Source organism: Hippoglossus stenolepis, chromosome 24, assembly GCF_022539355.2.
Source record: "Hippoglossus stenolepis isolate QCI-W04-F060 chromosome 24, HSTE1.2, whole genome shotgun sequence".
Lineage (NCBI taxonomy): Eukaryota > Metazoa > Chordata > Actinopteri > Pleuronectiformes > Pleuronectidae > Hippoglossus > Hippoglossus stenolepis.
The window spans coordinates 6,249,143-6,277,090 of NC_061506.1; the positions used below are offsets into that span (position 1 = coordinate 6,249,143).

The following is a 27,948-nucleotide window of genomic DNA, read 5'->3' on the forward strand; positions in this document are numbered from 1 at the left end:
TACTCACAAGAATCACCAGCTGCCAGCATTCGCAGAGTAGCTGCACGAAACACATATAAAAACAGCCCCTCTCCTTAAAACATGATGCATTCAACAAAGTGTTTTAACTTTGCTTTGTGAACGTTGCTTTTGATTTGTTCAGGGCTGCGGTTAAAGATTTGATGATGCATCATGTTATCAAGAGTATCTCTGTCAAGTCGGGCTGACTTCCTGTTTTGCAAAAATGTGACATTAAAAAGTTCACTTCCCTTCTGCAGAACGTCACGTATAGAACCCGTGATCTGTATTTCATAACCTTTCTCGCTACGAGGATTTTCAAGAAAAGGGAAGTTCAACCACGAAGGGACTCGAACCCTCAATCTTCTGATTCGAAGTCAGACGCCTTATCCATTAGGCCACGTGGTCGCATGGTAAGCACGGTTCATTGTGTGACTTTTGAAAGCGCTTCAGGACTTTCAGGTGGTAAACAGCCAGATCCGATACAAGTGGAGTAACTGGTGATTCCGTCTTCTTTAACTTTATGGAGAATTCTTGAGAAAATTGTTACGTGGATCACTGAGGGTTCAACTACGCGAGGAGGCACTAATTCCTGAATAGTTTGCTTGGTGGTAATGGTCTTATTAAGAAATAAAATACTGCCCTGGTTTTTAATTAATTATTAATTAGTCTGACCTGCCTGCAGCTGAATTTCCTCCGTGTGTGGATCAATAAAGTTTTATCTTATCTTATCTATATTGAGGATTTCTAGTCTTGAAGACCACTCAAAGCACTTCACACAGTAAAGTGTTGCCATCAACCCACACATCTACACAGGGCGTCTCTGTGTGGCACTTTCTATCAAACATCCCAGGGGCAATTTAGGGAAATTCAGTACAATTAGGCAGATGGAATGGGGGGGGGGACTGGGTTGTGGACGAGCCGCTCTCACAACCCCCCTGCCCCCCCGCCCCACCCACCAGATACCTGACATGCAGGCAGACGGAAACATAAGCACCCGAGAAAGGGCCAGGGGTCGTCTCACGACAGAGAGGAGGCATGAGATTAACACATCAGAGGTTTTGAAATGAGGTAGACGTGTTAATCAGCATTTCTCTTTGTATTCTTTCTGTGTGCGTGGACAATGTTCTCGGGCAGCTGAGTTCTCGCAGGAGTTAGACAGAGGAGTTTAAGGAGATAAGATAGAGAAAGTGATGGAGGCCTTGTTTTCTCTCAAGATAAAGATCAGATCGTCATAAATGACCACTGTGCAGTACTGGAAAAGCACACAAAAATACAGAATCAGCACATTATTACTTTCTAACAACTTATCCCCTGGGTGCATGGTTTAGTAATGTATGTGTCCTGGTTGGTGGCGTGGATTTATAACCTTAATGCGAGGGCCCTCAGGCCTGCTGGGCCCCCGGGTGTCCACCCAACACATCCTGCAGGCTGCAGCTCATTCACTCACACAATGTATACCATACACCAACTAGCAAGCTCCATGGCAACAAGCCAGGCCCACCACTGGGGGGATGTTTTCATCATTTCCATTCTCGGTCAAACTCATCCGCATGTGTCGCAATGTCAGGATGAGTCATATTCCTGACCCCCGCTCTCATTCACACACTGTCAAGCATCACAAGGTCATCTCCGCTGATTACACTGCATCATGTGACGCACACGTGCTGCGTGGTTGGCAGGCAGGAGGGGACTGTCCCTCTGATAGCTCTGTCCCTGTCTCGCTCAGATATCCTGCACATGATTAGCTTTCGGACTGTGGGAACGCACACTGCGGAATTACTGACACACACACACACACAATGACAGAATCTGGTTTACTGAGACCCGTCATTCAAAGCTCTTCTCTGAGACGCACACCCACCGAGCACTTTATTAGGAACGTCACACTCCGTCATCCCTGCAGATTCATGCTGCCAGTCTCCTGCTCTAACACACCACAAAGCCTCTGCTGGATGCAGGACAGTGGGGGAGGACACTGAACTCACTGTCACGTTCATTAAAGGCCAATTTGAGGCTTTTGCAGTCGCCATTAGAAGATGGAGAACCGTGGCCTTAAAGGAATGAAAATGGTCGGCAACAATATTTACATAGACTGTGACAATCAGACTTCTAATACTGCAAACCCACATTAAAATGGCAATACTTTCAGAACCCCCCTCACTACATACATGAAATCACATTTTTCACAAGTCTGATGTTGACTGACGTTCTGCACTGCTGCCTCGTGATTGGCTGTTTGGATGATGTATAGGTGTCTTCATAACTACATATATTTGTATTACTTCTGAGCACAAGAGGGCAGCAGCGCTTGATAAATCAAAGGGCGGGTAGAATGTCCCTCAGCTGACAACAGCAGCTGACACAAGAGGAAACAGAAGGATGCTGGGAAGATTAGTTTACTACATTTAAAGTTAATATATCATGACGTGGCTTATTTAAAATCAAATACTTTATTGCAGACAGATTGGACTCAGAGGACCTCTGACTTTTTTAAGGCCGAATCTCGACTATCTCCTCTGTGATGAGTTTAAGAACTGTGGTCATGGGCGTTTCAAGGGATTTGGGGGCCCCTATAAGGTTAAATGCACCTGGGGGCCTTACATTAAACTTCGTTAGGTGGTTTCATGCGGTTGTTGCAGTATCCTGTAGATAGCCGATCATAGAATTTAATGAGGTTGTTGATGTGGACAGCCGGTCTTGCGGGGCCCCCCTCTCAGCTCGGGGGGCCCCAGGCCATTGTTTGCTTTGTTTACTCTGATAGAACCCCCCTGACTGTGGTTGAAATTCCTCACCATGCATGTGGCTGAAAGCCAGACATCGGCCGGCTTTGCCTCAGGAGCTAGAGAGGGCCTTCCACTAAACAGAGGGTTGCTGGTTCGACTCCTCCATGCCGAAGTGTCCACGGGCAAGAGACTGAACACCATACTGGCCCTGATGGCTGTCCTGACAGGATGTATGAATGATGTGTGACAGTGTGTGAATGCGACTCTTGAAACCTCATCCCTGTTTACCCTCATCAGCACAAGGTGCCCTGGTGGTGATTTTACAGATGGATGATGAACGCCTGAACGCACCATTGCTTTGTCCTCTGTGAGGCTGGACCGTCTCATTCGCGGAGGTGAACATGAGCAGAGACGCCGGAAGATGCCAGATGATGGCGGAGCTCCCGTGGGGGGGGCACACGCTGAGCTGGCACTCAGGCTGAACCAGTTTAATTGGTGAGTCAGATCAGCGGCGGCTGTCAGCAGGTTGTTAACACATCAGCAGCACTGGGAGTTGGTATCAACAGTGATGATGAGGATGTGCTGAGACTGAGCCTCTCTCTGTAACCTGTTTTAATCTTGTAGAGGACCAGCCTGAATCCAGATTTATAGACTTTTACTCATAACCTTTTATTCGTGAACATTTGCCAATAGTACGTGCAATAATTACGAAAGATTAGTCTCATTGGCATCACACCATTTTCTCCCCGTTCTTTTTGGAGACGTAGCAGGTCGTCTGTTCTCGAAAGTGACTTTTTATGCAGTGGAGGACGCCTGAGTCCAACTCTTTTTCCTTTACTATAACAGACTTATTAATAACCAGTGTCCTCTACACTGTGCCTGCTCTAAACGTCTATTATATCCCACAATTCACAAGTTATTTACACATGCTGTTAAATATGAGTCCAATGGTTTTCTGAGCTGCTGAGCAGTGCACCCTAGGAGGCACTGGAGACAACAAGCTGAATCCAGGGCAGCTCAGCAATTATAAATGCACATGGGGCCAGCGATTATCTATGGGTCATCGACAGTGTCTTGAAGTGAGTGTCGCAGGCAGCTCTTAGGCACCAGAGACGGAGCGAGGCTGTAGCAGTAACAAAGTTCACATCCTCTTTTTACAGAGGAACTCGACACTAAATCCTAAATGACATGTGGAGTCATAAGTATCTAGCCTGAGATGCTGTGCTCCTGATTCACAGGACTCAGACGTGTTCAGCTCCAACACACCCAGGGCAGTTTTTAATAACGTTGTGTTCAAGCTAAGAACAGGGAGTTAAGCTGCTCTTTAAATGGAGTAAGTGAGATAAATTTAAGTGGTCACAGGTGTAAAAATACTTTGAATACAAAAGGATTACTTCTCAAGAAAGATAAAAAGCCGTAACATACTGGACAAACATCACTCAAACAATGGCTTATACTAGAGGTGTGAAAATGTTTTTTCAGTTCAGGAACAAACTGAAGTAAAAATAAATTGAGGATTAGGAATTATGTGTTATTATGTTTTTAATTATTATTATGTCTACAGAAGCTCATCATCAGGATGACAGGGATGATCTGAGGACAGCAGCTGTTTCTCTCACAGACCAACCAGTGCTCATCAGTGTGAGCTGTGATCCATCACTTCTCCTCCGCCCGCTCCACAAGAGGCATCAACAGATTACAGCTAATCTCATGTACGGCAGCTAATCTGACTCTGCTGTGTGGCTGCAGTCCAGCCCCAGTGGCAATGATACACAGACACACATTCATACATATATCACGATATATATATATATCGTGACATATGTATGTCATTTAATGACTCAATGTATTACATGAAAAAGAAATCTGTGTGTACCTTTATATTTACGCTGTTACAGTTTAATATTGACTGACATAGGAAACTATATCATGGGTGTGTTATGTCCCAGCACTGATAAATATACATCTTCCCTTTCCCTGGTTGATAAACAGGACAGCCCGGAGTCCGAGTCTTTATTTATATTCCTTCCCAGTCTGAGTAAATCCTCTTAGAGCATGTGCAGCTAAAGTGAGACATCAGACTCCACCTTCACCCCTCCCCCACCCCCAGCTTAAACCACCAGGTTAAACAAAAAGTAATTTTAAATATTAAACACCAAACTTCAGTTTGCCTAACCTTTCCAAAAAGGTTCTCCTATTGGGACAAGCCAAAGAACCCTTTATGGTTCTACTAAGCATTCCCAGGTACTTTTGTTCAAAGATGTAGAAGAGTTCCTCCTCCTCCTCCTCCCCCTCCTCCTCCCTCTATCACCTGCTGGGAGGTGGTGCACTGTGGATGAACAGAAGCAGCTGCTCCATGGCAGAGGATGAGTTTGTCTCTGGAGAAGCGGGAGTGGAATGTGTTCTGCTGAGTCTTACGTTAGAGGATATAACACGATAACAGTGTGATCTCTGCGTCTGAATCCTGTGGCCAGCAGACTCCTGTTTGATTGGACGGAGGAAGAAGTGACCAGGAGCAGCATGAGACCGATTCAGAGCTCACCCTGACGTCTCCTGACTCGTCTTCATCACTCCCATTCAGGTAAACTACACCCTCGGGGGGCAGAGAGTGATTGTTGTTCATGTTGCAGTGGGACTGAAAGAACAGAAGTTGTCTGAAGTTGAGCTTTTCAAAGTCCCACACGGCTGAAAGTCTAATTTTAGCTGATGTAATCTGGGAGAGGAGGATTTGAGTTAACGTGCTAAAGAAGAAACGTGGCGAGCTAATGAGACTAAACACAAACTGACAGTCTGTCTTCACTTTGTATACCTATAGTACGAACGTATAACTACTCTATGTTTTGTGTGTATGTGTGTGATCTCATTTATTAATGAGGCCAGGCCATTTATTGTAGTGAGGGGTTTTAAACTCAAAATATTTAATTTAATGAATCAAATGTGAAGGCAGGGAGGGAACCTCCAGTGCTCCCAGGACATCTGGGCAGTGTTGTCTCTGAAGGGTCTCCAGGTCTGTCTCAGGTTTAACTGTCCTGCTCCGTGTCTCCAGGCTGATGGACACCCAGGATCAGACATCTTCTGCGGGAACAGGGCTGCTGTCAAGGTGAGTCCCACTATTGAGTGCAGTCCCAGAACAAAGCAAGTCCATGTTGCAGGATTTACAGGTGTTGTGTTCATCTGCCAGTAACTTCACCTTCATCTCTTTCCCAAGGCTGTCCCGCATGATGCACTGGGGCAGGAGCAGTGTCGGCCCCTTGGAGTCCAGCTCCGGCGGCCAGAGGACAGAGGGCGACATGAGGAGCAGGAGCAGGTGAGCTGTGAACCTGCAGCCAGGTCCAGCCTCTGAAAGCTCGGATGCACAATTAAATCCTCAAATTCAAACATTTATAAATTTAAAAAAAGGTTTGAAGATGTCACCCAGACAGTGTGTGAAATAAATGGAGAGCTGTATAGTTTTTCTCTTAGACCTGATACTGATCACCACACTGGGTAGAAAACAAAGAAGTTCCTTGTTACTAAAACCAATGCCAAAGTATAATTTCATCAAGGAATCTACATTAAGCATTTTGTAGAAGGTTATATGCTCTAATGCTAGAAGTTTGCTCAAAATCTTCTTGAAAACATTTCAAATAAAAAGTAGTTATTCAGTAGTTTGACTTTATTAACGACACTTGGACTTAATTCTTTAAAGGCCTCATTTTTATCCTTATGCTCGAACACAATATATATTTATTTCTGTCTCCTTGTTCCTCTTGCAGTGACAGCCGCTGGCCTCTGGCTGCACACAACACGAACAACTGCAACAACAAGGATGAGTAAGTTACAGTTTCATAACACTACCTGGTTAATTGACGGTGTCAGCTCCAAGTTCTCCTGAATACATGTGTTCAAAATATTGTCATTCTTAGAATCTTTCCCTGTAGTGTCACTCTTAAAATTAAAGGTTGGGTGTTTATGTTATGTCTGAGCTCAGAAAATGTCAAATCAGTTGTTTAAAGTGGCATCACAAGGACGGCTGCTTGTTTAACAGCGTCACAGCGCCTCCCTCTGGCTTTCTAACACCACTGTGTGGCAGCTATAGATTAAACATATTAACCCAGCCTGCCTCTGTTTATGGATATTTACAGCAAAAAAGATGAGAAGAAGGATGAGAAGAAGGATGACAAGAAAGACGACAAGAAAGACGACAAGAAAGATGTCAAGAAGGAAGAGCCGTAAGTCTCATAAGTTTCAAATCATTTTCTTTGTATTAAAGAGTTTATTGATTGTTTCCTTAACATATCCTAGAGCATGTAAAGCATCTTTGAGAGCTTTGACAAGCGCTGTATAAACCTGATGCATTATTGTTATTATTATTACTATGTGATAAAGAAAATAATCTATTCCATCATAAGTTTTCATTTGCAGAGACTGCGACGCTTGCCAGAAGTTGATCTTTTCTAAACTGGGTTGTGTCATTTCCAACACGACATAAATCTACTTTTTCTCATTCAGAAAGAAAGAGGTGTGGATCATGGACCCTGCCACAGATATGTACTACTACTGGCTGAGCCTGATCTCCATCCCAGTGTTCTACAACCTGATGTTGCTGGTGGCCAGGTCGGACTTCATGGCATTTGGTTTTTCCTCCATTAATCTTAATGTTGTCCTAGAGTTGCTTGTCTTATGTTTCTATTTCCTTGCAGGGCTTGTTTTAATGAACTACAGTCTGTTGACACAACACTGTGGTTGGTTTTGGACTACGGTTCAGACGTCATGTACTTAGCCGACACGTTTGTGAGATCCAGAACAGGTCAGTGATGGGACATTGGCCGATTGTGTGACGTTTGTGATTTTCAGGAAACCCTAATGCTGATCACATTCTGATGTGTCAACAGGTTTTCTGGAGCAAGGACTGCTTGTAAGGGACGGAAAGGTCCTGAAAGAGAAGTACATAAAGACACGGCAGTTCAGATTAGATGTAATGTCCTTAATTCCCACTGATTTTGTTTTCCTGAAAATTGGACTCAACAACCCCGAGTGGAGGTTCAACCGTCTCTTTCGGTTGGGCCGACTCTTTGAGTTCTTCGACCGGACTGAGACGCGAACCAACTTCCCCAACATATTCCGTATTGGCAATCTTGTACTTTACATCATCATCATCATCCACTGGAACGCTTGCCTCTACTTTGCCTTCTCCAAGGTGCTTGGCTTTGGCTCAGACACCTGGGTGTATCCATCCATGAAGAATCCAGAGTTTGCACGTCTGGCCAGACAGTACGTCTACTGCTTTTACTGGTCCACTCTTACTTTGACCACGATTGGCGAGACGCCGCCCCCAGTCCGAGATGTCGAATACTTTTTTGTAGTGTGTGACTTCCTCACTGGGGTTCTGATCTTTGCCACCATTGTAGGAAATGTCGGCGCTATGATTTCTAACATGAACGCGGCACGTGTAGAGTTCCAGGCTAAGATTGACTCTATCAAGCAGTACATGCAGTTCCGGAAGGTCACCAAGGACCTGGAGGCGAGGGTGGTGAAGTGGTTTGACTACCTGTGGACAGAGGAGAAAACTTGTGATGAAAAGCAAGTGCTGAAGAACCTGCCGGACAAGCTAAAGGCGGAGATAGCCATCAACGTGCATCTGGAGACCCTACAAAAAGTGCGCATCTTTCAGGACTGTGAAGCAGGTTTGCTTATCGAGCTGGTCCTCAAGCTTCAGCCTCAGGTTTTCAGTCCCGGTGATTTCATCTGTAAGAAGGGGGACATCGGCAGGGAAATGTATATCATCAAAGCAGGAAAACTGGCCGTAGTAGCAGATGATGGGGTTACCCAGTTTGTGGTTCTCAGTGACGGGGCATACTTCGGCGAAATTAGCATTTTAGGGATCAAGGGCAGTAAGGCAGGAAACCGAAGAACCGCCAACATCCGAAGTGTGGGCTACTCTGATTTGTTCGCCCTGTCCAAAGACGATCTGATGGAGGCGCTCACCGAGTATCCTGATGCTAAAAATGCCCTCGAGGATAAGGGGAGGTCCATCCTGATGAAAGATAATCTCATCGACGAGTCACTGGTCACCGCTTCAGATGCCAAAGACTTGGAGAACAAAGTCAACAAGATCGAATCCACTATGGAAGTCATGACAACCAAATTCCGAAAGCTGTCAGACCAGTATGAATCCTCCCAGCGTAAACTCAAACAGCGGCTCAGTAATATTTCAAACCAGGTCCGAACCCTCAGGATAGACGAGTAGAGCTCGGCGGGACACCTTCCATTTTCTTCCAGGGTCATCCAATGAAGGACACCTCGTACACACCAATCATCACTGAACTCATTTTGTACATAAGTAAAATATACTTTATAGTACCGGGTAACAAAAGGTAAAATAAGGTATTGTTTTGATGTCAGAATTGAAATTTGTCATTTGATTTGCCCTGGAAATAAATGTTTAAAGAATACTTGAAGTATGTATTCATGTGAGCATATAAAGCAATCTGTTACACAACCAGAACTTTCAGCACCACTTTGCCTAGATTTTCCATAAAATGCAGTTCCCCTCCGCGCACCTGTCCCAAGTTTGACAAGAACACCTGTAAAAATTTAAACCATGAAAAATGTATTGTGCATTCAGTTTGTCCTATTTGTAGCATGGATTTTTAAAAGTGACACTTTTAAATAAGAGCATGAGATGGGTCTGTTTTTCAAGACCAGTTTGAAATGAATAGATTTGAAGTCACACCTTCAACCTTCTAGAGACCAAGTGTAAAAAATGCTCAGCTTGTAACTACATTTTCAAATGATCATAATAAAATTTGCCTGACTTCTTTTAACTGTGTACACCGGTCTGATTCGTCACCGCAGAGCATGTGACTACAAGGCACTGCTTTAATTTCAGGTTGGGTGAAAAGTTCCCTTCCAGGTCAAAATGTTGCATCATTAAACTTTTTTGGGGAAGATTCAAAATTCAGTGTGAGAACTTCTCCATTTCCTTTATGTCCTTTATGGCTGGATAAGGACACCACTGATCTTCTTTCCCCTCTATGTCCACCTTGATCAGTGACAAACCTTTATTCACATTTCCGGGCATTTTCTATTTTAGATAATATAAGTTACTTTATATAGAAAGCAGCAGAAATCATTTTCTAGTCAAAGCTATATATCGACTGACACGCTGTTAAAGAGCCGAACATGACGACATTCATTTTCACGACATCAACAAATCTGTGGACTTCAAATCAGGGTTCGACAGCGACACAAGTTGGAAAAAAGCAGTCATCTTTATTTAGCATGTTTTCACAACACTGAATACTTTTAGCCTTTCATCAGTTTAGCCTTTATCTTTTTAGAAACTGTTTGGAACTGTCGAGTAAAACCAATTCACGAGAAAAAACCGCTTCCCTTTCCAAGATCAGGTTGCCCTCTCACCTTTGACCTTCACAAGGCTCCGGAGCCCAGGTGAGCAGCATCTTCAGCATTACAAAACGGAGGTACAGAGTAATGTTAAAACAGCTGAAACCAGATCTGGGCTCGATAACTGTTGGAACTAATCCTTTACCCTTTGTTTGAGCCTTCCACATGATTGAGGTTTACTTAAGAGCAACATGAGCAAAGTTTACTACAGTGCTGTGGTGACTCTGCAACACAGTCCAGTGTTTGTCCTCCGTCGCAGGCCAGAACAAGCAGTGAAGGAAAGTTCATCATTTTCGCCCAGATCTGGTTGAAACCGTGACCACGAAGAAAATAAAGAGCAATGGAACACAAAGAATGGCTCAGGGTTGTCGTGTGCGGCGGCGGTCTGAGCACCGTGGTTCAGTGGCGTGCTGCGGAGCGCCATCACGTCCCCCCAAGGCTGAGCAGAGATTCAAAGTATCAGGTAGTCTTGATTCACAGGACAGATTCAACCTCCCACCTCCCACCACAGAAGTGCCCATGACAACACGAAGCAGACAGGCCTCGTTGTATCGCTCCTCCCCTGCGCTGATGCTTTCAACAAGGTTACACTTTGAACAAGGTTCTGTTCAAGGAAACGTTCATTAAATAATCCCTAAGAAATATTAACTGACGGTCCACTTAGCAATTTCCCCCGGGCCTTTCAACCACATCTCTTGGATTTCATCAGTGGATGGAGTTTGCTGGGATGTCCTGAAGTTCGGCTCGGTCGCCAATGAAAATAAACGTGGGTCACACGGTAACAGGCGGCTGGTTACGAGGGAGAAATGGAAAACCCTGCCTCTCCACTGATCTTTGACCTCTGGATGGTCCTCGAAGTTGACACCGAGAAAGCAAAGGAAAGATCAAGGACATTCACATTGGAGAACCATCTCTGAACAGAGGCAGGGGTTACACTCCCCCCCCCCACGTAGGACCATCTGGTATCCTGTGACTGGACAAATTGACAGATGAGCCAGCTTCATTTACTGATTTAAGGACAGTGAGCTGTGGTTGAAAGTTTAGAGAAGCTGGTGAGCAGACCGTGACATAGGAGCTGTACCATTTCACACCAGCACTTGAGATGAGGGGGGGAAACTGTTCGAACGCATTACAGCAACATGCATTTATCCAGTTTACCCAAATGATCTCAACCACTTATTTTGGAAGTAAAACCATGTTAAACTGACATTGTGCTTGAGCTTTGTGATCCATCTCAAGTTTGAGTGAAGACTGGCTGCACCTTGATGCGATGGTTTACATTGATTCTCAATTTCTACTGAACGATTGGAACTCTGGAAAATAAATTTAGATTTCAAGAACACAGCTCGTGGTTTGAAAGGATCTGGGTATATATCATTTTTTAGTAAATGAGCTAAAAAAAGAAAAGAAACAATGCTTTTTGCAGAGGATCGTCTTAGAAACAATGTACAAATCCATAGTTACTGTATGTGCACGATACAACAATTCAATGAACTGATATTTCAGTTGGGTCCACTTTGTTTTTTTTCTCTTCCTCATAAGTGGTTTAAATAACTTGGTTCAACTGTCGAGTCATTTCAAACCCAGCAGGGGGCGTCTGATGACATGTGTCACTTGCCCTCGATTGACAGAGTTTGAAAATAGCAGAGGTCAAAAATAAAAAAATTACAGCCCAATAAAGTGAACAAACAAAGAATTATAAAAGAAAAGAAAATGTCTGCCTGTTCTTTGAGAGGGGGATTTCACAGCTGATATTCCAATTCATGTTGACAAAACACACAAAAACGACTTCTTCATCGACAGTGGTTACACCTGTTTTCATTCTCAATGAACGTATGTCACAGATCCAAATTGAAATGTGATCACAGTGATGTGTCCACACAGTACCGTCTCCCCGGAGTCGCAGAAGACAATCCACATCAGTGTTGTCTCTGTGTACAGGGGGGGGGGGGGACACAGGTACCCTCGCCTTTGTGTATCCATTATAACTAAAACTATACAATATAAACGTGACCGCATCCTCTTGTTCTACAGAGCGAGGTTGACCGTTTGGCCGTGAGTGGACTTAAACGAGATATTACATTAGATTCATCTTCTCATTTCATGGTGTTAGTGAGCGCATTCAATCAAAACGTCGCTGTTCCCTTAAATGTTGTCTCCCCCCCTCCTCTCATAAGCGCAGATCAAACAACAGCTCTACACATTAAGACAGTGGGTCTAACGGCTAAGGAGGGGCTGATGGGAACGTTTCAGGGGCTTCAGGGTAGACTGACCCTTCACTGCAGTTTGGACGGAACAATCACTTTGCTCAGATTGTGCTCAGACTGCTGTCCTCATGTGCCCAGTGTCCGATCACAGAGCCGTCCAGCCCGTACTGGGATCTGGGGCTGGTGGACGTGATCGCACTTTCCCCAGTGATGCTGCCAGGTGATAAAATGACAGGTGTAACCAAAGCCAGAGATCTGGGTCCAGTGGACTCAAGGTTACAAGGTTAGCAAAGCTCGTCAGTGACGTTTCCTCTCGTGCACACCGCCCACCCGACTGTATGAGAGATACACTGGAGTTACACTGAACAGAGGCCGCAGTGTGAGCTGTCCACTCAGACAAGACTAAGCCAGAAACAGACAACACAAAAGTGCTTACTGGGGTTTCACCTAGGATCTGACTATAGGTTGGCACAAGAAGAGCTCTAGGTCTTCATCTGAGAACATCATCGGTGACTGGTTTACATGTGGACATCCTCCAGAACATGCACGATACGGTATCATAGCTCCAACCCCACTGATATATAAATACTGTTGTTTTTTAATTTTATTTTAGTTAGAATTGTCAACACAGGAAGACATGGGAATAAAATGCTTCAAACAATCGTGGCGACCTGTGGCCAAAAAACAAACATTCTGAAAATGTCTAAGTGCACTTACACAGCTCTGACAAGGTTTGGATCTAACCTGCGGTGTCCGCTCCCCCCCCCTCCCCAAAAGGAAATAAAAAGGCCAAAAACAAAAAACAGAAAAATTGCTATTGTATAATGCCATTTTGGAGCAAATGACAGTAATTTTCCAGATTTCTTACCTTGGTAGAAAGAATAAGTGACGGCTGTGAGGGGAACGGTCAGCGAGAGCTCTTCTTCTCACTGGGGAATACAATATTTTGTATTCAAGACTATTCTAGAACTAGATTTCCTCTGTCAACGCTCCGTGAACTCAGGGCTACACTAACAGCTTCTTGTTCAATAAACGGGGGGGGGGTTTATATTGACTTGTTAATGTATCATCCTAAATTTACATCGTTTAATATTAACCTCTATCCATTTCCACAAGTAGGGAAGAAACAGGCAGGCATGAAAAAAAAAAATAATCACCCATTTTTTGCCTTCAAATAAATAATAAGGAAACTGATCCTCTCTGTACATAGAAAAAAAAAAGGAGGGGAGGCTGCGGCACATTCACTTAATGTGGATGTGTGTGTGGGGTGGGGGGGGGTACTTTGATCAGGAGGTCTGTGCTCACACTGACTGATGAGGATGATGCAGGCACAGCAGAAGAACTACCAGAGCGCTCTATTGGAACCGTGTCTCCTCTCGCATTATTGACTTGCTTTTCCTCGGAACGTACTCTTTGTCACCGTTGGGATCGTGTCTGATAAAGGAAGGGCGGGGGGGGGGGAAGGGTTTGGTGGGCTTTCTGAGAAGGAGTCCCTTTGCTGAGTGTGTGGAGCAGGGGCTCAGAGCATGCCAAACCCTTTGGCATAGGTGATGGCTTTCAGCAGTCTCTCTCGCAGCTTCTCCTTGTCGTTGTACTCGGGCAGCAGCAGCACGTTAAAGCAAGTGTGAGACGTCGGTAACCTGACGAGACGAGACGACACACAGCGGGTCAGTTTCCCTCTCACAGACAAGACGGGGACATTTATGCATCGTCAGAGAGGGGCACCGTTTGATCTCTCTTCTCAGTGCGCTCAAAGGCAATGTGAAAAAAAGAGGAAATCATATCACTCTTCAAAAGAGACAAATTAAGAGCAAAAGATGTCAAACGTCACATGATCTTACACGAAAGTCCTAGGAAAAAGCTTTGAGCCTTTAGCAGGAATAGAGTATAAAATAATCCTAGTGATGTTTTTACCAGTGTGTGCTCTTCATGGAGGTCTGTTTTGAAAACCTCCTCAGCACGATTGGCCTAAGGCGTCTAATAAGAGCAAGTCAGTCAGGTTGAGTTATTCCCTTGATTGCAGATTTGGAAAAGGCTCCATTAGTTTTAATTAAGTGCAGTGAAGTGATTGAAAAACCAGTGGAACAGAGTGATGCAGTTAATGGAACAATTTAAGAAACAAAAAAAAAGAAAAAAGAAGTGTGTCGCATTAATATTCCCACTGTGACGCGAGGCAGCTCACCTGTCTGTGTCAGGGCCGTTCTTGGCAATGATCATCTTCAGCTTGCCCAGCCCACCCACAGGTGCTCGGTCCGTGCCAGTGGTGAACTGCAGGAAGAGACGCTTCTGCTCCTCCCCAAACGAGTGCAACGTCTCCCAGAACTCCCTGCGACACACACACACACACACACACACACACACACACACACACACACACACACACACACACACACACACACACACACACACACACACACACACACACACACACACACACACACACACACACACACACACACACACACACACACACACACACACACACACACACGACAGGTTAGAATGTGTGCAATGTACACAAGAACAGTCCTATCATCAAACAGTCACTTCTGGCTTCTACATTCTCACCTATCAGCATGTTTTACTGTTTAATAGCACAACTCTTTACTTCATCAGGGTCCAATCAACATTTAAGCGATAGAATATAGTTGCTTTGTGTATATGTGATACTTTGTAATATCAAAGACACAATTATTTTACCGTGATCCTGACCATTTCTTGAAATTCTTTCTCCCTCTCACACACACTCATATTCTTACTTGATGATTCGAGAATCTCTGTTGTAACCGCCATCATATTCTGTCGTTTCTTCAAGTGCTAGGAAGTCCAGGTTCTGCAGCATGTGACACAGACAAAATATAGATGTTAATGAAGCATTTAAACAAATATAAAAACATAATCAAATCTGTGGTGGAAAGAAAAAAATCTCTCACCCTGCTTCCACAGATGAGCAGCTCGATTTCTTCTGGTCTGAACAGGTATTTGAGCGGCGACTCGTTGGTGACCATGTGGAAGCCTCTCCTGAAGGCTTTGAACTGCTTCTCCACACTTTTGTTCAGCATGTACTCTGCATACTGCGCCACAAACTCCTGCGCCAACACACAACAACACAGTTAATGGCCATTTAAAAAGCTGACTGGGGGTTTTAGCCTTTCATAGCTACATCCTCCCTTTTAACCTAGTGGATTTTGAATATTTGCCACAGTTTGTTCATTCACTGCTGTCAACACAAAGCAGATGCATGAAAGATGTCTTTTTCCTCACCTTTCTGTTTTCATTCGTGACTGGAATCTTGTCCCCGTTTTCCCTTAAATCATACATGAGTGGGTTCCCATACAGGTCGGTCTGGGAAATCTGGAAAGTGATCATCATGTCCTCCTCCACGCTGCCCTCGTACTCCATAAGCTCCTTCAGGCTCTGGTGCAGAACCTTCCCGACACAAGCACAGTTCATATTTAGCATTTCTTATCAAGTTTCAAACATGGCTGCAACTTGAACTATGTGATCACAACATTTCTCACCGGGTTGGCGTCAGCCAGGTCCCTGAACGTTCCTTTCTTGCCCATCAGCTTCCTGTAGACCACCATGGGGAAGTGGACATCCAGGATACAGTTGTTATAGATTGCCAGACCGAGGACGATGCCGATCAGAGTGTACTGGCCCTCGTTTTCAAGAGATGACGGGTTGAACCAAAACATTTTGGTGCGCTCATCGTATGTGAACATGCCTGCAAGAGGAAAAAAATGTATAAATGAGTTCTGTGAGCAGATGTGAAATGTTGAAATCATTACCTAGAGTGGTACACAGGGTTTTTAAAGCTGTAACATTTTTATCAGTGACGTCCTGATCAAGGATCTGCTGATACCGAGTCCTGTCTGATACTTAACTAAACAGCCTGTTTATCTGACACATTGTTTTTGATAAGCTCCTCGATCCAATCTGATACATGAGTGAAAGCTCAGCTGAAAGAACACCCCCTCAGACAGTGATGTGACGTGATCCACTAGAAAGAAGATGCCTCGCTCTGATTTGTGGACACTGCAGAAACACAGTGTTGTTTCAGAGTGGAGGTTCTTCTCACACATCTTTGACAGGAAGTGTCAGCGGCGTGCAGACAAACACAAAGCGACAGCAGCCGAGTATAATTAGCGACAACTGTCGAAAAGGGTCAGATCGTCTGTCAGGGGCTTTTAGCATGTGGTTTCTATACTGAACTTTACTAACTAATGATCGTCGTGTGGTTTCTTACCAATATCTGGGTTGAAGATTTCCTCCACCACCAGCTGGAAAAACTCTTTGGAAACGCCTCCTTCATCAACACCTTGCTCTCCTTCAAACTCCACATACAGCTGCTTCTTCAAGTCTGCAGGATTCTCCATCGCTATCATTTCCAACTATGGAGTCAAAAGAAAAAAACAGATCAGTGAAATGAGCCTTCAGCTAAACCACAATTATTAAAAAGGAAGCAATACATTTAGTGTGCTGTATTTAACTTGCTGACACGTACCCTGACCAAAGCGTCGTCAATTATGTGGTCTCTGCGCACTTTGAGCCGCAGGTAGGGGTTGAGCTGCTGGCCCTGCACCAAGCTGTAGAGCACAGTAATACGCCGCTCACTGTACATGCGGATGCGGTTGTCGTAGTACAGGCCCAGGTTCTTGGTGACGGCATTTAGGATGAAGGGACACGTCATGAAGGAGAACTTGTTTTCAGTTTCAACCTTAAAGAAAGTGTAGTCCTTGTCCATCTCCAGCACCTCGTTCAGAGGCTCATTGACAAACTCCTCGAAGGGAATGAGAGGCCGCCGACAATCGTTGGTGCGGATCCCCAACTCCGTTTCCAGGGGGTCCACCCGCGGGCCCTTCTTGTTCCGCCGTTCCTCGCCCAGCAGCTCTTGCAGCGTGAGCTCACTGGACTCTGGGATGGGCTCCTCATCCTCTTCCTCGTTATGCTCCATGTCGAGGTCGCCGCCCAGCACGTTTGCATAGTAGACGATCTTCAAGCACTTGGTGGACGCCACCACTGCGTCGTCATCGTTGACCAGATTGCGGCTGTTGAACTCGTTACTGATCACCTTGTAGGTGATGAGCTGCTGGAAGGTCTCCACCATGCGCCGGATCTGCTCGGCGCTGTAGTGCGCCCACAAGCGTGTTAGCTTGGCCTGAGCTGCCAGCGGGAGTTTGCTCATGGCCTTGCAGAACTGTGGGAGGGCGATCTCCAGGTACTCTGGGCTGTGGAGGTTGCTGTTTTCCATCACGATAACAAACAGGTTAAGGTAGTTCGGGTCTCGTGAATACACATTGTGGTACGTCAGGTCGCACTCTACATTGGGTGAGAGGTAGACCAGTGCGTTCAGGAAGGCGGCTTCAATCTTCTCATTGGATAGCAGGCGTTCGTAGACCCGACGCACAGCTTCGATGTCCACCGACACCTCATCAGGGGCCAGCTTTTGGACATCGTTTTTCTCTGAAGAGCCCTCACCCAGCCTTGATGAGGAGGAGGAGGCTGGGGAGTCATCCATGGCTGTGGCAGAGCAGGCAGCAGCCTCCTTCTCATCCTCGTCCTTGTCCTCATCTTTACCTTGAAGGGACTTGAGCTCCTCCTTGGTGTGAGGCTTGGATCTCCTGAAGCTCTCCACCAGGCCCTCAGCACTAGAGAACACCCGCCCTATTACTCGGATCAGGGGCGAATAATCCTCCTTCTCTCCACAGATGTCCAAGATCTCATACACTTTCTCCTCTGTCAGGTAATTCACATCTGCACACAGAATCACACATTGCATTGTTAAAAATGAAAAGGAAACCAAAACAAAGAATAAATGGAATAGTATATTTCACTCATCAACAGTGTATACATGTTGTGCACGAACTCACCTCTGAAATTGTCCCGTACAGAGTGGACATCTTTATGGTTCATCTTCCTGTTGAGGCAGGCCGAGTTGCTGCGGGCGCTGCTCTCCAGGTAGGCAGAGGCCGTGCCCTTCTTCGAGGGGTGGGGGTCACATAGCTTAGCGTTGACCTTGTAGAGCTCCAGGGCTTTGACCGCCGCCGCATTGTTATCCATGCGGTTGAAGCCGACTGATGAGGCACACCATGAGTTGGAGCATGTCTCATTCCCACAGCCCTCTGTTAACTGGTGGTAATAGCGCTCTATTAGATGTTTGGCAGCTGCTCGCTTCCTGCATTCAGAGGTGAGACACAAAAAGTTAGAAGAACAGCGTGACTTCAATTTACTCATCACAGTAAATTGAATGTAGGATGAACCTGTACATGGACTAAATATGCGCACTTTAAGAGCCGAGTCAGCTATATTGGAGATTTTAACTTTTTTAATGAGGCAAACATTACTTACAAGTCTAAGAAGGCTAATTAGCTCCCATGTGAGATAACGGCAGCTATGGCTCAGGAGATAGGGCGAGTCATCCACAAACAAGGTTTGTTCGATCCCCATTACCCCCCCATTCAGCATGCAGGAAGTTTCGTTGGGCAAGATACTGAACCCCAAATGTGTTGACAGTGTGTGAGGGATGTGTGATAACGTGCGGCACATAGATGGATTGTATACATGTGGGTGTGAATGGGTTAATGGCAAAAAATTACATCGTGGGAAACTGAACTGTGATCTTTGAATAATTCAGATGACTATTCAAAGTAAAGCGAGCCCAGCGCTGCAGCAGGATGAATCTGACAATCTGGTGTCGAACCGTTGGTTCGAGCATATGCTTCATCAGGTACATGGTTATAACAGGCAACAAAAACAGTGTCAAACACGAGTAGAAAATTCAAAGGACTTACATTCGGCTTGCTTCTGGGTTTTCTATTGCAGGCTCCTCGTATTCTCTGATTGGACGACAAACAATAACAGTTGGTACAATGTGCTGCACTGATGATCATTACAGCACATGCTCTTGGCTCGGTTGCGTTCGAGGCGAACATCAGGGCTTGTGTGGACCTAGAAACTGCGTAACAAGCAATACAGTGATGAAATGACATGCTGGCTCCAGAGCTACATCTGAGCCTTGTGGCTGGAAACCACCAGGTTCCTCTGGTTGAGATTAGGGGTCGTAATCAGTGTGTTTTCTAAAGATTTATGCAAAAACCATCATCGTTAGTAAGTGCACCCTGTTACTGACTGTTGCAATAGGTGACGAAGCACAAAGCCCACAGCACAAGTTTGAATGCAAACAAAAGGGCAGCGAGGCAGGAGAAATGTCAGGTACCTGCACATCCTAACGCTGACTTAGCATGCTAATGTAGCAAGCCCGCTAGCCTTAGCACAAATATTATTCATGCAAATCCTGGCGTTTCCCAAATAGCAACGATTTAATTCTTTAGCCAACCCGTGCTTACTGGGAGCTCGGCCTAAATAGATCACTAAAAACCACTGAGCAACAGCCTCCACGCAGCTACCAGCAGCAGCTAAGTTAGCTGGCTGGCTAACTCCCAGCGCTTCTCCTAGCATCCCCGGCATCCCCGACTCTTTCCTCCCGGCCTCCCCACCTATCGGGTCCTCCTGCGGGGCTGGTCTCGGCCTGTGGTGGCGCACACTCACAGTCCTCCTCCTCGTCGGAATTCATACGACACTTCCTCCTCGGTTGATCGCGATTCTGCTGCAGGTTTTGCAAACGTGCCGAGTCTGGGGCGGGTTCGATTACGACTTCACCAGCAGCGACGACAGATGTTCGGTCTAAAACTTCATTCACGGCCTTTCCACTGCAGGCTCTTCACCCTGCTTCAGGTCCACAGCCATCTTGACTTCACCGTCAGCCCGCGTCCCACAATGCACTGGGGCCTGGCCACAAGACCTGGCGGAGTGGAAGTGGATCGTGATGCTACAAGGACCTGGAGTCACCACGTTCATCACAACATCATGGCTGTCATATACAGTGGGCTCCTAACAACCCCCCCCCCCCCACTCCCCCACTGTGGAATGCATGGAATATGTGTATGCATCTCAATAAGCACTGTTTGCTCCTACAGAAGCCCCATTGACACCATTGTTTCCATTTCCTTTGCACTATATAACATGTCTTCACCTATCATGTGCAGATTACATACACCAGGCATGGGCAACTTTAATGAGAGAGAGGGCCACACATATTTTACCCTGCATTCAGTGGAGCAATGTCACATGAGCAAGAGCTTGATCATCATGTAATATTACTAAATTTACTCCAAATCGAATTAAGGATAAAGCATTTATAAAGCACAAAACAAATGCAGAAATAGGCTAACCCGTATACATGAGTGTTCGTGTCATCCATCAGCCGTTGATTGAGAAATAAATTTGACTCGTTATCAAGGGAAAACAGAGGAAATATAATGTTTGATTCCATGTCCGTTTAGGGCTTCTGTAGACTGAGCTTTAAGGTGAGATTTTTATTATTTTGGTAGAAGAGCACTGCCGATAGAGAAACAGTAATTCATTTAATTCAGATGTATGAAATGATTTTATTAAAGAATCAGATACAATTGAGAGCTGAGGATCTTGTCATGGATGCCATTGACACATTTTTTCAAAATAAAGTAAAATTGGGGTGATCAGCAAGAAGGTGGGACAATTCACTCCGGAGGTGTTTAGCATGCGAGCAAAACTCAAATCAACACGAGTCATACAACCATCGGACACCACAGTGTATTTAGTTTGCGGTGGAAGTAACTTTTATCGGTTTTTCTGAAAACAGACCCGTTGGGGGGTGGGAGGGGGGAGGAAAGCAACGGAACTGGCAACCCTGGGCACCTGTAGCTTTGCGCGCTCTGCACACGGCCCCGACACTAGACGCTACCCGCGAGCTGAGCTGCACGTCGAGGCACGAGGCGACCACACGAGGCGACCACCCGACCACCACACGAACATTTGGTAAATAAATTATACATCTACTCGAATTATTTATCCCGCTATAAGTTCGTGAAACATGTCAAGACACAGGACCGAACTAATTCATATTTCGCTGTCTTTTGCTATTAGTGCCAGGTTAGCTAATTTTACTTAGCGTCACTTCTGCGTATTTGTTCGTCCGTGGTTTTGAAATCTGCGTGAATTCTTGTATATTTTTCGTTGGTTCATGCGGCTCAATCGATGTAGCAGGTGCTTGTCCCGCTCTTCGTGTGTGCGGGGCAATTAGCCACCAGGCTAGCTAACTAATGGCAGCAATGGTGTTAGCTACATGTGGGTTAGCTTAATTTAGTGGGTTGAAAGTTTCTTTGGGGGGAGGGGGGTGGTTATTGAATAAGGAGAAAGAACCGGGCAATAAAAACAACCTGTTAAATATCTGTCCCAGCGAATTCGCCCCCAGTTTGAATTGGTAGCTTTAGCTAAGGGTTAGCTTAGCGCGAGTTAGCAAAGAAAACGCACGAGGCTGACGGCTCCCGCTGCTCATCGAAGTCTCGCGGTATTTTGTTCTTCTCAAATGTCGCTAACGAAAGGCTGCTAGCTACACGCCTCTGCGAATCAGTTTTACATTACACTTCACATGTTTGTACATTTCTACTAACTCTAATAACCTTTCTACAGATTGATTATTTGCCAGTATAAGGGGGGTTAATATTATAAAATGTGTCTATAACAGTATGTTTGAAGCAAATGCGATAGAGTTCACCTGGTTCCAGAAGAAAAATGTCTTTTATTTTCCCTGTTGACATTTCAGAAAATCTAAATAATATATTATTGAAAGGGAACCTGAATGTATAATTGTGTTTTTCAGGTGAACAGAAATGGACGAGTGGGACGAAACGGTAAGGCAGTTTACTCACTAAGTACCAAAGAAAAGTACTCATTTGCCCGACTAACATTTACTCCTGATTGTAGGAAACTGCTAAAGGTTGCAATGCACCAACCAGCCATGCATCAAGTGAAGGTATGTTCACTCTTCTTTCACATCCACGTTGAACCTGTAAAAAGGACTAGTTCTGCCCTTGATAAGGAAAATCCTTATCAAGTTAAAACAATGCATTATTTAAAAATGATCTAAATATTTTTAGCCCCACAAGGAGACTCCTGGAATGGTGACCATGGAGGATTTGGACAAGGTAATTGAAGAAAGGATAAGCAGTGATTATCTCTACCCTGGGTACATGGATAGATATTTGTTTCCTGTTTCTCTCCAGGCCGCGGTGGAAGAGGCAGCCGAGGAGGATTTTCAGGATCCTTTTCCTCAGGTGCCCATTGATCACATGTTATTGATAAGTAGGAGAATGTTAGTTGACTGACTGAACATAAGACAACGTCACTTTGGCTTAATAACTTGTGAAGACTCTAAACTAGGCGGCTCAATAGGTGCTTCTACACAATCAGATCCATACATTAGGAATGTAGTAATATATGATATTGTATGGACATGAAGATAGACCCCCTGAGTAGGAGGACTTGACCTCCATTAGTATTGTGGAGAGAAATCAACTTTGCTTCTTTGCCCTTTCTTTTTTTTTTGTAGGCGGGGATGAGAATGGAAGTGGTGAGTACCAGTTCCATATCGTTTTCAGACATGACCTGTGGATAAAGTCTGGAGAGTTTGCCTTTCACACATGCACAATGCAGCGGGATCACAACAGCAATTCAGCAATAATTATTCAGGCTGAATGCAGCAGACAGCGGCAGGAAGTGATGTACCAAAACCCCCTGATGTGTTCTCGCATCGATTCTCTACGAGCTTTATACTAGCCGGCCAGGTGGAGAGTCAGTAGAAACTTTGGAGCTTTAGTGGAATCCAATTTTTGATGCTGATTAAATGTCATATTGTTAAGCTTTGAAGGAGCTGCCATTTGCTGCTCTACCGTTTTCTACCACAAGGTGGCAGTATAGCACCTCAGATGTGATTTTCCAACTCACATTGTTGTAACAGAAATAATTCAGACTGTAGTTTGGATGTCAAATGTCTTATTTCTCATGTTGCAGGGCATACAATTGTCTTTGCAGCCCTTTGATATGTTAAATATAGACATTTGAAACCCAGAAAACAGTCTGAATCTTTTTTGTTTTGTGTGTTTTGAGTGCTGCTCTGATTCATTATTACTTTTCTGACCACCGCACCAGATTGACAGGACAGTTGCTCAACCCGTGCCCACCATTTAATGGCATGAAAGGTGCTGCAAAACATTGATCATTATTTTAAAATAAATAAAACTTACACCTATTTTAAAAAATATATAAATCCTCCAAGCAAACACCATCTCTTTATTTCAAATTCTCCTTTCTCAGAATATTACCTTATCAGCTCAGTCCTGAATGCTACTGATTCTCCAATTTGTTCTTTATAGATGGCGACAGCTGGAACAACACAGGAGACAGGAGAGGTGGTTTCAGAGGAAGAGGTGAAACACGAACTCTTACAAACTAATCGACCCACTTTTAATAGAATTTATTGCTCTGCCTCAGATTTGAGTTTTCTAAACAAAATGCTAAATACAACAAGACAGGAACTTATCAATAGTGAATAATTAACTAACTTTCTGTTTTGAGTGATACGCTTCTGAAAACATGTTAAATATCAGACACCAGTCCCCTGTAGGCCTGAAAGGTGGCTCTAAAACTTTCATCTATAGTAAGCTTACAGATATAAAGTCGGAATTCACAAGAGTAATTCAACATTCATAGAAACATCATAGTAAGTCATCCATATAACCAAACTGAAGTCATGAATTCATGTGTTTATTTTACCAGGACGTAGCAGAGGGTTTGGCAGAGGTGACAGAAGTGAAGTGACTGGTAATGTTTTCATGTTTGGATCAGAGGCAACTTGGAATCAGATCAATTTGAAGTCCTCCTGAAGAGATTAAAAATAATGTGAACTATCTTGATTTTACAGGAGACGATGACAGAGCGTGTGAAAGTGGCAAGTGTATTGTTTTTTGTTAAGCACCAACTACATACACACAAATAGTACATTTTCTCCACCATATGTGAATGTTTCATCTAATCACTGTACGTCATGATTAGGATTTAGAGGAGGAAGCAGAGGAGGAAGAGGCGGCAGTGGAGGAGGTTTCAGACAAGGTATTTGATTCAACCCCGGTAGAAATGTTATATAGTCTCTGTTTGAATTTTGAAGAGCAGAGGATTAATAGTTGATGATTTGTTGAAGGTGACCAGGGTGGCAGAGGAGGACTTGGAGGAGGTTAGTGAGAAACCATTAAACCTTTTGTTAGAATAATATTTTTTGTATTCATGTTTGTTAACGTTTGTTAATGTTGGGTGTTTTGTGTGTGCAGGTTACCGTGGAAAAGACGAACAAATCTTTTCTCAAGGTTACATCAGTGTTTTTTTTTTCATAATTTGCTTAATATAATTTTAAACATTTCACTGATGTGAGTGTGTGTGATACAGGTGAAGATAGAGATCCAGAACAGAAGGATGCAACTGAGGGGGAAAGTAAGTTGATGAATGTTTCCCTGTCAATATGTTAAACAGTCCAGGAGTTTGATTTCTCCACCTGTTGAATTTCTTTTCACCCTCAGGACCAAAGGTCACTTACATTCCACCAACTCTCTCTGAGGATGAAGAGGCTGTTTTTGCCCACTATGAAAGAGGCATCAACTTTGACAAGTATGATGACATTATGGTGGACATCAGTGGAACCAACCCACCGCAGGCACTCATGGTAAGAAGTGCTGAGCTAATCATTTGATAAAATACTAACAATTGATAACAGGTTTATTTAACAAAATCAACAGTTAAAAGACAATATAAGTTTGATTTACAAAAGGTCAACATATCAATTTAAACTGGAGAGATCAGCTCAAAGTGATTGATTAGAAAAGAGGAGAGGTGCAAAATGTCTTAACCAGCAGAGTAATTAGCCTCTTTGCTGCCAAGGGGAACCAGGTGGAGCCACCCTGATACAGTAAAGGATAAAGATGCAGCAAACAAGTCTAAACTGAATGAATGTCAAATAATTAAATCTTAAACCATTAAATATTCTTGAAAGTGTGTTAAGCTGGTTTGTTTCATGTGTTCTGCTCAGACTTTTGAAGAGGCACATTTGTGCGACTCCCTGGCAAAAAACGTCAACAAATCTGGTTACGTGAAGCCGACCCCTGTGCAGAAGCACGGCATACCAATCATCTCTGCTGGCAGAGATCTCATGGCCTGTGCCCAGACTGGATCCGGTAAAACGGTGAGATGAGAGTGAATCGCCCCCTGAACTGTAAGTGTAAGTGTGGGTGGAGCTTAAATGTGTCCTCCCTCCACCAGGCTGCGTTTCTCCTCCCCATCCTGCAGCAGCTGATGGCAGATGGTGTGGCAGCCAGTCGCTTCAGTGAGCTGCAGGAGCCTGAAGCCATCATCGTGGCCCCGACCAGGGAGCTCATCTGCCAGATATACCTGGAGGCCAGGAAGTTTGCCTTTGGGTATAGTTTAGATTTTGATAAAGAATCATTTAACGCTACAATTGTCTCTTAACATGTATGAATGAATGAATGAAACAATACATTTTTCCTGGCTTGTTGAATGTTGTAGGACATGTGTGCGTCCAGTGGTTGTTTATGGTGGAGTCAGTACTGGACACCAAATAAGAGACATTTCAAACGGATGCAATCTATTGTGTGGAACCCCAGGAAGACTGTTGGACATGATTGGACGAGGAAAGGTAAATGAATTAAGATTTTTCAGTTCTTCTGTCTTCAGCTAAAGTCTCAAACATGTAAGTGGTCGATGTCTGTGCTTTAGGTCGGGTTGGAGAAGCTGCGGTACTTGGTAATGGATGAGGCTGACCGCATGTTGGACATGGGCTTTGAGCCCGACATGCGCCGTCTGGTGGGCTCGCCTGGAATGCCAACCAAAGAGAACCGTCAGACTCTGATGTTCAGTGCCACGTACCCTGAGGACATCCAGAGGTCTGGACCCCAATCAGCTGCAGATTTTACTGCTTTACTTGTTCTCTACCTGAGCTGGATTGTTGGTTTGCATCTATGAATCCTAAAGCATGTTCTCACAGGATGGCAGGTGACTTCCTCAAGACCGACTACCTGTTCTTAGCTGTGGGTGTGGTGGGCGGAGCCTGCAGTGATGTAGAGCAGACATTTATTGAAGTTACCAAATTCTCCAAGAGGGAGCAGCTCCTTGATCTGCTGAAAGCCACAGGTAATTTCTTTCTGGCGGCTATTGGATGATGGGATGAGCTTGCCTCTTCTGGTGTTGATCAGTGATCCTGGTGTGCTTGCAGGAACGGAACGCACCATGGTGTTTGTGGAGACCAAGAGACAAGCCGATTTTATTGCTGCTTTTTTGTGCCAGGAGAAAGTTCCAACCACCAGCATACACGGGTAGGTGACGTGTTCAGGACTCTACAGTTTGTTTTAATGCACATGGTTAACGTGTGGTGTTGTCTGGCAGTGACCGTGAGCAGCGGGAACGAGAGCTGGCCCTGACAGAATTCCGCTCTGGCAAATGTCCGGTCCTCGTCGCGACCTCTGTAGCTGCCCGAGGTCTGGATATTCCAGATGTGCAGCATGTGGTGAACTTTGACATCCCCAACAACATTGACGAGTATGTCCACCGTATTGGGAGAACTGGCCGCTGTGGTAACACTGGGAAGGCTGTGTCTTTCTTTGACCCAGATGCAGATGGCCAGTTGGCTCGCTCCTTGGTTACAATCCTGTCCAAGGTAAGATGGCATCACACAGTGCAGAGGTTGTGCATCACTAGTGGGTGGACTTGATGTGCAGTGTTGGCCCTAATTGTCTGTATATGATTTGGAATTACAGGCCCAGCAAGTCGTGCCCTCGTGGTTAGAGGAGCATGCGTTCAATGCCCCCGGTAGCAATGATGTCAACTCTTCCAGGAGGAACTTTGCCTCTACAGACTCCAGAAAGGTATCAGGGCTGACTTTTCAGTTTCATAATCTTTGACAGTGTGGCTGTCTGTCCTCAGTGTACTCACTTTGTCCTCTGTCCTCAGGGTCCCCACGGAGGATTCTCTCAGGACAGTGCAGTGCAGAGCCAGGTGGCGGCAGGTGCTGCTGCAGAGGAAGACTGGGGGTAGAGGGACTGTTGGTGCAGCACATCCTCCCACACATCGACCTGAGCTGCTCTTATTTGCCGTTAAGCTTGTTGCATTTTTATCACTGATTTTGTTTCAATAGAAAATGGAATATGTCAAGTGAGGTGTTTAAATGGAGAAACCAGATATTTCTCCTGAGCGTTCGTCTTCAGACCTGCATGTTGTGGAAAGCTTTTGTTTTGTTTTATTCTTTTTTTAATTATCACTTGCATGAAAATGGTTAATATGTCTGAGGAGAGAGAACAATTAATAATTGTGTTCCAAGCTAAGACTTGAAGATTAAAAACAAGTTCAACTGTATAAATGTGTCCTGATTGATCCATTTATCATTAGAATGAAAACATTTCTTTATATAATGAGTCATCACCGCACTTCATGCTCAACAAATTAAACATGAAACCAAAATGTAAACTGCTCCAGTAGAAGAGAAGTTTCTAAACATTCCAGCCCTCAGCACTGATGCTGTCATGTGGGGACAGAATATCTGAGGGCTGATCATTTTTATTTGCATGGTTATAATTTAAATACAATATTTAATCTGGTGTAAAACTTGTGGGCTCCAATACAGAATTTATAATCATTTAAAAATTGTATTTGATTTCTGAAAAAGAAAACACCCCCAAACTTGAGGAAAGGCC

General features: G+C 44.6%; 3 protein-coding genes and 1 non-coding gene across 5 annotated transcripts; 2 read left to right on the forward strand and 2 right to left on the reverse strand.

The window, feature by feature from the left end:
• Positions 1 to 332: 332 nt before the first annotated feature.
• trnar-ucg lies at positions 333 to 405 on the reverse strand. The gene has a single exon. It is a non-coding gene; the product is annotated as a tRNA-Arg (tRNA).
• Positions 406 to 5,041: 4,636 nt separating this feature from the next.
• LOC118103310 (cyclic nucleotide-gated channel cone photoreceptor subunit alpha) lies at positions 5,042 to 9,529 on the forward strand. The gene is made up of 8 exons (XM_035150111.2): positions 5,042 to 5,304; positions 5,770 to 5,823; positions 5,932 to 6,030; positions 6,479 to 6,535; positions 6,848 to 6,934; positions 7,215 to 7,319; positions 7,406 to 7,512; positions 7,598 to 9,529. Exons 2-8 carry the CDS (start codon positions 5,774 to 5,776, stop codon positions 8,950 to 8,952), a joined length of 1,860 nt encoding a protein of 619 aa, XP_035006002.1. The 5' UTR covers positions 5,042 to 5,304; positions 5,770 to 5,773; the 3' UTR covers positions 8,953 to 9,529.
• Positions 9,530 to 9,957: 428 nt separating this feature from the next.
• On the reverse strand, positions 9,958 to 20,113 carry LOC118103309 (ubiquitin-protein ligase E3A). 2 transcript variants are annotated; one of them, XM_035150110.2, is made up of 11 exons: positions 19,868 to 20,113; positions 19,111 to 19,155; positions 18,190 to 18,494; positions 16,824 to 18,073; positions 16,566 to 16,710; positions 15,838 to 16,043; positions 15,581 to 15,745; positions 15,250 to 15,405; positions 15,076 to 15,149; positions 14,499 to 14,642; positions 9,958 to 13,956 (listed from the first exon to the last, which is right to left on the reverse strand). In XM_035150110.2, coding segments are annotated over exons 2-11 (2,568 nt in total). In that variant the 5' UTR covers positions 19,113 to 19,155; positions 19,868 to 20,113; the 3' UTR covers positions 9,958 to 13,835. The 2 variants fall into 2 exon arrangements, with proteins under 2 accessions (XP_035006001.1, XP_035006000.1); XM_035150109.2 differs by having other exon boundaries at positions 19,816 to 20,113.
• A 975-nt stretch (positions 20,114 to 21,088) lies between these two features.
• ddx4 (DEAD (Asp-Glu-Ala-Asp) box polypeptide 4) lies at positions 21,089 to 27,610 on the forward strand. Its single transcript, XM_035150706.2, has 23 exons — positions 21,089 to 21,175; positions 22,020 to 22,050; positions 22,124 to 22,172; positions 22,297 to 22,344; positions 22,423 to 22,473; positions 22,749 to 22,769; positions 23,572 to 23,625; positions 23,975 to 24,019; positions 24,120 to 24,146; positions 24,251 to 24,307; positions 24,396 to 24,428; positions 24,523 to 24,558; positions 24,638 to 24,682; positions 24,769 to 24,911; positions 25,275 to 25,427; positions 25,505 to 25,659; positions 25,769 to 25,898; positions 25,979 to 26,145; positions 26,247 to 26,392; positions 26,475 to 26,574; positions 26,645 to 26,915; positions 27,016 to 27,123; positions 27,209 to 27,610. Exons 2-23 carry the CDS (start codon positions 22,030 to 22,032, stop codon positions 27,290 to 27,292), a joined length of 1,944 nt encoding a protein of 647 aa, XP_035006597.1. The 5' UTR covers positions 21,089 to 21,175; positions 22,020 to 22,029; the 3' UTR covers positions 27,293 to 27,610.
• Positions 27,611 to 27,948: the final 338 nt, after the last annotated feature.

Bases quoted from the DNA above. Each gene is read 5' to 3' on its own strand.
- ddx4 (XM_035150706.2), top strand. From the start codon at position 22,030: ATGGACGAGTGGGACGAAACG. The intron at 24,559-24,637 runs GTTACATCAGTG...TGTGTGATACAG, and splicing joins CGAACAAATCTTTTCTCAAG to GTGAAGATAGAGATCCAGAA. The intron at 26,146-26,246 runs GTCTGGACCCCA...ATGTTCTCACAG, and splicing joins TACCCTGAGGACATCCAGAG to GATGGCAGGTGACTTCCTCA.
- LOC118103310 (XM_035150111.2), top strand. From the start codon at position 5,774: ATGGACACCCAGGATCAGACATCTTCTGCGGGAACAGGGCTGCTGTCA. The intron at 6,031-6,478 runs GTGAGCTGTGAA...TTCCTCTTGCAG, and splicing joins GACATGAGGAGCAGGAGCAG to TGACAGCCGCTGGCCTCTGG. The intron at 7,320-7,405 runs GTCGGACTTCAT...ATTTCCTTGCAG, and splicing joins CTGATGTTGCTGGTGGCCAG to GGCTTGTTTTAATGAACTAC.
- LOC118103309 (XM_035150109.2), bottom strand. From the start codon at position 19,892: ATGAATTCCGACGAGGAGGAGGACTGTGAGTGTGCGCCACCACAGGCC. The intron at 18,495-19,110 runs GTAAGTCCTTTG...CTCTGAATGCAG, and splicing joins AACCCAGAAGCAAGCCGAAT to GAAGCGAGCAGCTGCCAAAC. The intron at 15,150-15,249 runs GTGAGAGATTTT...CACATGCTGCAG, and splicing joins TGCTCATCTGTGGAAGCAGG to AACCTGGACTTCCTAGCACT.